General features: G+C 39.1%; 1 protein-coding gene across 2 annotated transcripts in view; it reads right to left on the bottom strand.

Annotated features, from left to right (window-relative positions):
* The window catches only part of lmtk2 (lemur tyrosine kinase 2), a 45387-nt gene extending 36559 nt beyond the window's left edge, over nucleotides 1-8828 (bottom strand). The window contains exon 1 of one of the 2 annotated variants that reach the window (XM_022673244.2): nucleotides 8121-8828. In XM_022673244.2, the coding sequence (XP_022528965.2) occupies nucleotides 8121-8217 (97 nt within the window). In that variant the 5' untranslated portion in view covers nucleotides 8218-8828. The remainder of the gene's footprint in view (nucleotides 1-8120) is intronic. The other variant, XM_022673237.2, reaches the window with a different exon arrangement.
* Nucleotides 8829-11151: the final 2323 nt, after the last annotated feature.

Raw genomic sequence — 11151 nt, forward strand, 5'->3', positions numbered from 1 at the left:
CGCAATAATCTAAATCAATTTTCATTTTGCTGCAGTAGTGGATTCTGGAAATATTTTATTTTATTCAACAATTTGTAACACTGCTAAGAGTATCGTTATAGCGAAAAAAAAAAAAAAACATGAAATATTGTGATTCTATTTTAGCGCCATATCGTCCACCCCTAGTCTAGAGCCCTGAAAACACTTTGTCTACTGACTGTCCACTCCTAGCTGATCCACCATGTAGATAAAGTAAAGTCAGTAAATACAGAAGCTGACAGAAGTCTGTGTTGGTCATCCTGCAGCTCACAGGACACTGCCCAGAAGATGCTGCCCACAGGATGCTGCCCATAGTCCCGCAGTGACATGCAGTGTTTAAAAACTCCAATCCAAAATTGCCAGAACACCACTGAGTTTTGACAAATCTAGGTAAAAAAAAAAAAAAATCAAACACCAATATTTTATCAATCTGCAATATCAAACAACTAGATTTGTTGATCTGTTTTGCTCATATCGTGCAGGCCTGCAGTTGGTATTGGTCACTGGAACACACATACACAAAACAAAAATCCATAACCAAGATGTAAACTATAAGCAAAAGCATGAGATGCAAAGCACAGGCAGTGGGTTCAACCCATCTGTCAGTCAAATGTGCTCCACCACTGAGCTTTTCTCTTTCATACAGTCCCTCAGAAAGTTCTGCTTTCCACTGGAGATGCTTCGAGAATCTTTCCCTGCGGAAAACAGCCGACTTCGAGTATCACCAATTATCTAAAACAGACTCATTTATCTGAGCCTATAGTCATAAAGCTGCTGCTGCTGGAATCTGTTCCTGTCAATAAAGTCCCAGATCAGCACTCCCGCTCTGAGGAGCTTTAGAAAAAGGCTCTGGACAACACGCATGCTTATTAAAGCTCCATGCCAACACTTTTTAAACCATTCATCACCTTCAGCGGTGTAACACGCTCAGCAGACACAGTGGCCTTTTTATGCCGGTTGTAAAATACAATAACAAGGATGCAGTTGGGACGTTTTAGAGTCTGTTACTGTCACCAATATCTGAAATCACAAGGCTGTGCTGTCTACCAAGCACTACACACTCGCTATTCTGGATGAAATAAAAGCCATAAGGAAGCAGGATCTGCTGTGAAAATTGAATGAGTTGAAATGAAATATTCAGAGGCAGTCTGTGGCCCAACAGCGTTTCACTAAAAATCCCAGCACCCGAGACACTCGCAGAAAATCAAGTTGTGGGGTTTTTTGTTTTTGTTTGCTTTTTTTTTTTTTTTAACCCTGTAAAATACAGTAAGACCACCTGAGCGGAGAGATGTGAGATGGGAGATGGGAGTTGTGAGTGCTGGGCACCAGGGTATTGATGACAGGGTTGTGGGTTCAATACCTGGTCTTGATAAGCTGCAACTGTTAAGCCACTGAGCTTGGCCTTTAACCCAAGGCCCAATGGGAAGGCTGCCCAGCAGTGGCACCCTTTTCTACTGGAAGGGCAGAAAAGCACTTATAGATGGGCAATCATTTATACATATTATCAAAATTCCTTCATCTACAGAGCATAGGTCTATTAAGATAACAATTTTTTTGTGGACGATATATTGTCCCAGAAATGAATGCGATAAACAATAGTATTGTCAATATTTTAAGACCATTAAATGCCATAATGACATATTAATAATAGAATACTACGACACTCGACAAAGCAATCACACCCTTTTAAAAATGACAATGTTTTAATTAATCATAGTCAATCACACCTAAAACTGTCGCAGTTATTGAAGCACTGCTCATTAATAGACTGGCTTAAACACTGTTTGCTCTTATATATGTAAACAAACATAAAAATAAACGCCATAGACCATATCAGGATTATTAAATATTATTTAGGTCATGTCCATTTGTTGTACGATAAGTCAATATTTTAGTGCAGCTTTTTGCACCATGAGGCACTGGAGGGGGCAGTTGCCACCCCAGACTCTCCACTGAGTCCAGCGGTGCTGCCCACCGCTCCGCTGCCCACAAGTGTAGCCACATGCAAGATGAGAACAGTTTGCTTATAATTGCTTTCAATCAAAATCATAGGCAAGACTCCTAAAACCACACTGGCCTACCTCTGCAAGGCTAAATGCCTTAAATGTAGGCTAAATGTCATTTAGGTAATCAAATTACATATTGTAGTTTTCGCATTGTTACAGTGATATTGCGTTCAAGGAGTCGATTCTCTGATTCTTTATCCATATAAAAACGTCCCAGAAACTAACCAATATAACATTAACTGTATCCTGTAAATGATTGTAAATCAATTACAGTCTTTCATAATCATTAAACAGCATGCAAAGATCAAAGTGCCACTACACCGTTTGAGTCATGAGATAATTAGAATGGGAGAAATAAAGGATATACTACGCTTCCGCTACAGTTGCACAAAAAGATCACGTAAACTCCCGACGTTCTGTGCCTTAGACTTGCTTATGTAAGTGGTGGCGACACTAGCTCCCCAGCAGAATCACGAGTACTGATTTGATTCAACTATATAACGACTTGGCAGCAATACAACAAATCAGCTAGTCATGTTATACGTGCATACTGGTGCAATCTTTTCTCAGCAGTAGGCCTGTCACAATAATTGCAATATCGATTTATTGTACAATAAATGAACATGACCTCAATAATTTTTGATAATCCTGATATTGTCTATTGTGTTTATTTGTATGTTTGTTCACATATATAACAGTGAACAGTATTTTAGTCAGTCATGCTTTAAAAACGTTTACTCCATACACATAGTGATTATTTATCTGTGATGTCTTTAAAAAGTGTATAATTACTTTTTTATGCTATTTTGTTATCATTATGCCAGTGGCATGTTATAGTCTTAAAATTACGTAATTATCGTGCATCGCAATCATTTCTGGGAAAATATATAGTCCACAAAAAATTCTTATTGTGACAGGCCTACATCAGTCACCAAAAAGAGGACACTGACATATGGTCTGATTAATGACTATATAACTATTATTTCAGACCAATTCTAGGCACATGCCTAGGCTATAGATATGCATGCACAGGTCATAATGTTTTAGGTTGTTCAACTTAAGCTAAGCATGTAGGGCCAGTTCCCAGAAAAGCGTTAAGCCTAGTAGGGCTGCCACAAACGATTATTTTTATAGTCGACTAATCACCGATTATTTTTTATGATTAGTCGACTAATCGGATCATACGTTAATTGAATATAAAACACAGTTTATCACAATAGAATGCAGCTGCTATTATACAACCAACATTAGATTTCAGCTATATGCTAACTAAAAATAAAAACAATTAAAATCATAGTTCATTAAACCTTTAATGAAATATGCAGCTTGTTGTAACAGACAATTATTTTACTGTTTAGCATAAAGTGTAAACAACTGTGTAAAATAAGGATAAGGCACTGGCATTTATGAAACATCTCAACCGTGAGGTTGTTTGAACTATTATGAAAAAAAAGTATATTAATAAAAAATGCCTCTCTGTCCAGATATTGTGTACATTACCGTACACAGGGCAGCGGTCTGCACAGATCTGATTGGCAGAGGAGAGCGTTTGGTGATTTTACACCACACATGACTGATCTGTGAGTTTACTGCACCGAAAAGCACTGAAAACAGAAGCCACTGTCAGAATGAAATCCTTCTCTGTAGTTTATCGGTTTGGGACGGCATTTGTGACAACGTCTGGGTCCGGATCCGGATCGCGGTCCGCCTATTAGTGACCTCTGTTTTAAAGCTATCAAGATGAGTAAGTTAAGTACTAAGTTAACGCTCTGTTTACGCTAATTTTAGCAGCTAAATAGCAATTTAGCTTCTTCGTCATTTAATCAGCCACAACATGCCTCCTTTTCAGGTGCTCGTGCATCGCGGTTGTGCTGCCGAGGAAGGCAAGTTCTTCATTGCAGATATTGCATTGCACGCGTTTCACTTTTATTTTCTTGGTGATCCCACACTTTTGAGTTCTGTAGCAGGGTAGCCATGAAACCAGAGCTTGTCTGTATAATGTCCTGAGATGTCGTCCACTACCTACCCCGGTTTCCACTACTGCGCATGTGCGTCCAGGACAGAAAGGCAGTCGCAGCAGTTTGGAGAGAAAAACAAAGAAAAAAAAAAAAAAAACGACTAATCGACTATTAAATTAGTCGTCGACTATTTTAATAGTCGACATAATCGTGACTAGTCGACTAATCGTGGCAGCCCTAAAGCCTAGTCTTACAGTCCTAGTCCAAGGACTACACACACATACAGAGATTTTCCACTGACAGGTTAAGTTAAACTCCCAAAGGAAAGCCAGAGGATAACTGCTTGCCTCTTGCTGATTAGAAAGTAGTAGAAAGCAGGTGGGTATTCTAACTCTTGGGTATGACTGTTGCACTCGCCACAGTCAGACACCAATCAGTTTGAGCTAAGCTTAACATACACCTTTAGGACTGAACCTATAGCCTAACCAATTTTCTTTGAGAAACCCAATATGTCGATTGTCAATATGTCAACCCTGCAATATGTATGTTATTATGACGAACCGATTTCAGTACAAACAAACAAGTTACTCAAGAATAAAATGACAGCAAATATTAATGTGACCCATTTTACACTTTGTAGTATGTAGCATCACCAGATAAATAAAAAAGAAGATTTGTTTTCTTCACAAATAGTTGCACGTCATATTAGCAACGCCTACAGCCTTCTGTCTCTGTGTTTGCCTCGTGGGCAGTTAGTGCGACAGGCACCGTCAGTGTTGTCATTCGACAGATAATGAGAACAGGATGGTTTAGGAGACGCTTAATATCTGCCACTCAAAAACGCCCTAATTAAGTCAGCCTCATGCCTAAACTGCAGTCACATTCCACTGATCAACTCTGAAACCAGGGAGAGACACAGACCAGGAACAATATTCTACTGAAAACCACCACTAACAGCAGAGCAGACTAAGCGCTCAGCCACGCTGAGAGTAAAAGTCAAACCCTGTCTGGCATCACAGAGGCCTGGCGATTAATGCCAGCCGCTTGCCCAGCTTGTTATTAAGAAGGATCACTGGTGACAGCAACACAGCAGTGCAAGGTTAATGTCAGTGGACCATGAAGATTCTCACAGCTCACTGAAATCCCAGGCCAAACAAGCTGAACAGTAAAGGGACACCATTTGAGTCACAACTCTTAGTCAGCTGGGGGTGCGTCATACCACCCTGACGTGATGAGCATTGTGGACGCTTGCCCTTGTTAAATTACCATAATCATCCGTGTCATTAGGGAGATAATTTGTTTTCCTAAAAAAAGAACTGAGAAAAGAGCAAGAGCGTGCTGGTTCTTTAAGAAAAAGGTCTCAAAATCTGAGTATCAAGTTGGATTTCGCATCGGCTAGTGAGTATGGAGACCAATCAATTTAAATTGAAATTAAACTCCGGGTTGATTGAATTAAATACTGTACATCTACTCTTTGCAACTTTTGCAAGTTTTGTCCCACACTGGAAGAACAACAATAGGCTAACATGTTAACTTGCTATAGAATAGTTTACAAGGCTTACAATATGATAATGCCAGCTAATACTGACTAAGCAAGCTCTAAACAACAAACAGGTTTACTTCAGACTAACAAGGGCTAACTTTAGCAATTAAAGCTAAACATAAACAGTGCAGACATACAGCAATGTCTCCCAAAGAGCCTTGTGGGCATCACAATTGTCACTACAGGTCCAACAATGGTCAGTACAGGCCCAAAGTGGCAAAGGGTGACTATGGAAAATAAATTATGAAAACAAATCTACAAACATCACACACTGACTAAATACACTGACTAATTTACTTGGACAATCTGTTGGTCGGTTTAGCTAACATAAGATACATACTAAGATTCATACTGAGAAACACTGGGAGGTAACTGAATACAATAATACAGCATTGACATCCCACACACCACTAACAGTCTAAAGGTTAAAGCCTTCAACTGTCTTTCAGTTAATCTAACCTTAGCCTACACCTAGTTTTCCTCACAAGACAAGACATGTATTCAAGAAATCCCACTGAACCAACATGGCTAACCAGCAAAACCTCAACTATGATCAAAATCATCAGATCCAGGTCAGTCAGGAACAGTATAAAACTCTGTGCACTTTAATCATCACTTTAGAGCAGCAGATATCCCTCTCTTGGTCAATCATTCACCACCGCTGATACGAGTGCTATTTATTACTGCGTTACACATTACTGTAACTACTACTTTGGGTCACAAGGAGTAGGTAAGAACATGGCCAGTATCCAAGTGAAACTTCTAAAACCTTGTATAATGTATAATCTTGGTAAAAGATCTAAGGATCTAAGAGTGGTGACTCTCTGCCCTTAATCTCTGCTGTTAGAAAGAATGCTGCCTCAACATTAAATCTATCTGACAGGAAAACTGGCTAGTAGAGTTACTATATCACTTAAAAAAATGACTTAAATAAGTAAAAGTACAGTACCAAAAAAACATGTACACACAAGTGACAGTGTTTATGTCTATAATTAAGTATATTTGCTGCAACTGGCAAATGTTTTTCAGTAAAGCCAAAGCAAAACAAGTAAACTGTATTATGGCAGCTAGTTATAAAGCTAAAAGTAACTTAGCTAATTAAGAAGCTTGGGGTCATGCCAGGCATGTTTGGAATGACATTTAATTAAAGGTATTCAATTTTGCATTAATAAAAAATCTCTCTGTAAACAAACTGGTTTAGGTCTAGAAATAGGTACGCATGATAAACAGCTAGCTGTGTCTGTGTACTTTTAACTTGTTTACTATTATTTAACATTATGTACAGTGATGCTGGAAACCATGTGAACTCTTTAAGATGTTTCTATACTTTTGCTTAACCTAAAGCTTTATCAGATTTTTACACAAGTCTTAAAAAAGGAGATACAGAGAACCAAATCAAACAAATGGGATATGAGGTGTTAGGGATCCAAGCCAGCTATTATCACAACCTGTTTGTGGAAGTAAATCATGACACAAGCAGTTAAATAGCTAAACATTTCTGAGGAGCCAAGATGAGGAGAAGTTGTTGCTTGTCAGGATTGAAAAGATTACAAACCTCCTTCTAAAGAGTTTGGACACATACAAGCAGACAATGAGGTTAACTCTCTAGCTAGGTTAGATTAATATTTAGATATATAACTATGGGAGACTTATAGCAAGCTAGACAGGACGTTAGAAATGGAATAATCTGTTTAGAGCTCATAGGAACATTCCTGCATACATTTTAAGTCATAATGTAGCTTAACTAGCCCATCTCATAGTACAACCTAGAAATAGAACTATGAACTAGAACTTATGGTAAAAAGCTAGTTAGCTGACTTGCTTGATAAATTGTGAGAAGCAAAAGTATGTGAACATTTAGCTACTGGGGTTTAGCAAATAACTTGAAGGATGAATTAGAATCAGGTGATTTTACTCAATGGGATGACAATAAGGTATCAGGGTTCTAGGCTAGCTTGCTGATCTTCATGTTTGTGAAAGTGAATAATGACACAAGTAGCTAAAGATTTCTGAGGAGCCCGAAGAAGAGTTGTTTTTGCTTATCATGTTTGAAAAGATTACAAACCTCATTCTAAACAGTTTGGACACATACAAGCAGACATTGAGACCATATATACATATAAAATTCTGTAGTTAGATTTAGTTTAGTTTAGCTAGGTTAGTTTACGTTAATTATTTAGATATATAGCTGGGTTTCAGCCATTGGTATAAAAGTTGTTTAAGAAAGCCACAATCTATGAGAGACACAAAGCTAACTAGCTAGCTTAACGAGCTATTATATGTTTGGAGCTCAAGTGAACCTTCCTGGACACATTATATTTAAGTCATAATGTAGCACAGCTAGCAAGCTATGGACCCTTCCTGTAAACAAACAACCACACACACACTAGCTAGTTAGCTAAGCTATTAATTAGCAATATATCTGTTCTAGTACCTGACAAGCCTGTACCCAGTTAATCTATCTAAGATAGCTATCTAACGTTATCTGTTTTAGCTCATATCTCACAAACGAGTTGGCAGATTATTTAAAAAAAGACCCATGCAAACAGAGGCTATTTCAGTCACATTATTTACCATATAAATAGATTGACATACCTGTTTCTAGGTGGAAAATAGGTGCTCCTTCAGAAAGCTCCACATACTGCAGGATCCCCGCTCCCAGTGTCAACACACACACCCCAAGCGGGTCCATCCTATCAGCTCCACTGACTAGCTAAGCTAGCTAACGTTAGCTAAACAGCTAACTAGCTAGCTAACCCCGCTAGTCACCTCTAACCTAGCTACTACTAATCACTACTGTCAAAGGAAACGGGTTAAAAGAGTCATTTGGTTGATATAACTACCTAATTCTGCTGTTCTACTGACACACAGCCCCTACCAACATTTAACAGACGGTATCAAACCCCAAAACATCTAGCTATTCAACCTAGCTAGCTAGCATGCTAGGCATCAACAGTCCGCCGATGTTGACCAGCCTAGCTGAGCTAGCTACCGGCAGGTAGATTGATAACCTAGCTACACAGCTAAGCTAAGCTAACTAACATAGCTAACAGCCACAACCGCGCTGTCGTCTATCATTTCTATACCGTCCAAAACGACGCCATCCGCCCCTATCTCTCCTGAATAAAAGCGCCGAGAATCCCCCACACTAGCAGCGCCGCGCGGACACGGGATTAAAACGCCGAGGTTAGCCGCCACAGTCCAGCATCACCTCCCCGTCCCAGCGCCATGTTCGCCCCGGCTGTGTCACATGCAGCCGAGCCAGCCGCACATTCAGCACAACCACCAGCAGCAGCAGCAGCAGGTACACCACATCCCCACAACAGGAGCAGGAGGGAGGGGGGCACATTCCCACAACAACAGATCTTTACCAAATATAAAACTATACATGCTTGTGTATTATGTTTTATACAGAGACAAAATGTGACATAATGTACAAAATTAAAATAACAGAATATGTGTGGCCACGACTGGAAACAACATAATAAAGTCCTGACCATATGAGTATAAGTCGTCCTCACAACTTAATTATCTCGTTCCCATGCCCTAAAGAGGCACTAAACCCTAAACCTTTTTTTATTTAATTAATATCTAAAATTTGTTCCTTTGAAGTTCTGCTTTTTTTTTTATAAACAACAGTATGCAAATCATACTGCTGATGATGTCTAACTACTATCAGATGTCTCACTGCTATCAGAGGGACACTGCACAGCCCAGTCAGCTCTCGCTCCTACCCCGTCCCTAAACCCAAACATCACCCAGGTTTTTTTTTTTTTTTAGCATTTTTCAAATTTAAAGGTCTCCTTACACTAAAATACAATTTTTCTTGTTCTTTGTAAAATACTATGTCTCTCTGAGTTATATATGCATGCTGCATATGAAACTGTTTCTCAGCCTCCATTGTCTGCAGTAGCTAGTAAAAGAAAATGTTTAGAAAAACGAGTCGATCAGAAAAAAAAGCTATGTGTCTACGTTAACCTGTGAGTTCATGGCCTCGCCCACCTTGGCTCGGGACCCCCACAGACAGAGCTGAAGCCGGACTGCAGCAGAGTCGTCACTCTCACCTTACAGCTCTGCTTGCTCCAGCTAGTTAACGTTAGCTGTCTTGTGTAAGTAACTATAGGTTTAAACCGGATCTCCGGTGGATTCCGCGTTCCGGGCAGCCTCTGCTCGCTCCCCAGCGTTGGTAAAATAGACCACTGAAGTCATGTTGTCATTTTGTAGTCGGCGCCATGTTGTTTACGCCCATATTTCCGTGTCTAAGCAGTTCAAGTAAATGGGGAATTGGAAAAGGCTTTCCAAAACTGGCCTCTGTCACATTCTGTGGTAAATAAATATGCTCAGAACAGATCACAGAGGACTGGATCAGAGGATCCAGTGATGTTTAGTAAAATGTACACAGAATAAGACGTACAGGGGTCTGAACAGATTTATTTACCACGGAATGTGATAGAGGCAGGTTTTTAAAAGCCCTATTCATTTTTCTTATAGGGAAAAAAACCATAGACACGGAAGGCGTACGAGGACTACAGAATGACGCACGACTTCAGTGGTCTATTTTTTTTGGCCACGAGGAGAGCATGGCGGGAAGGCAAGCAGGCGTTCTCTGCTGCAGTGCTGTTAGACAATCAGAGTATTCATGTAATGTATTAGTATTCATGAGCAAGAGCCCAAATCCTGCCTTTCTTCAGAGACCAGTAATTCAGTGAAATAAAGTAGGGCTAAATAGAAACACCAGAGCACATTTCTTCCACAAAAAATGGCTCACATGGCATTTATTCAAACTAGAAACCAAAGAAAGTTGAGTATAAGTTGTCCCCACAACTTAATTATCTCATTCCCATGGCTTTTTTTCTTAAATATCTGAAATGTGTTTTTTTGTTATGAATCATACCAGTCCTGCTTGTCCAACCATCTGTGTCTCACCGCTATCAAAGGCACAGTGCACAGTCCAATCAGCTTTCTCTTCTACCCCTCCCTTAAACCCATACATCACCCTTTTTTAGCATTTTTTAAATGTAAGCTAAGGGGGTTTAGTGACCATTTAAAAAGCTGTGGCCACAGCTCTTTCCCATGCTTTAAAAAAGTTGTCACTACGCATTATAATTTTTTTTCCATGATGTCACCTTAGGGGCTCCATTCAACCAGCCTTAATTTGTACAACAATTTTAAGGACTTGAATAAAGATATTCATGGAAAGTACTGTCCTATAATTGTCCCCGATTTGAAAGTAATTACAATATTTTTTAGGAGTAGGAGTGATGAAAGGAAAGATCAAGGAAAGGCCAACTGTGCTCTCTCAGGGCTCCGGCAGCTGATGACAAGCTGCATGACTGGGATTCAAACCAGTAATTTGATTTGATCATAGTGGCAGCGCTTTCAAACAAAAAGTTATTAAAATTTTAAGGAATTATGTTTAATGTTAATTTGTGGTCCATAATATAATATCTGTATTAAATTCATGAGTCTATAAATGTATTTATTAATAAATAATATTCATAAAAAAAAGGATAATATTAAATGTTTTGTTAAATTACGTCAACAATCTTAAAATTAAAAAATAAATTCCAATTCATAATGTATTGCTATACACATCTTTTTCTTGCACTGAACAAACACCTGTTAA

This window comes from Astyanax mexicanus, chromosome 19 (assembly GCF_023375975.1).
Source record: "Astyanax mexicanus isolate ESR-SI-001 chromosome 19, AstMex3_surface, whole genome shotgun sequence".
Taxonomy (NCBI): domain Eukaryota; kingdom Metazoa; phylum Chordata; class Actinopteri; order Characiformes; family Acestrorhamphidae; genus Astyanax; species Astyanax mexicanus.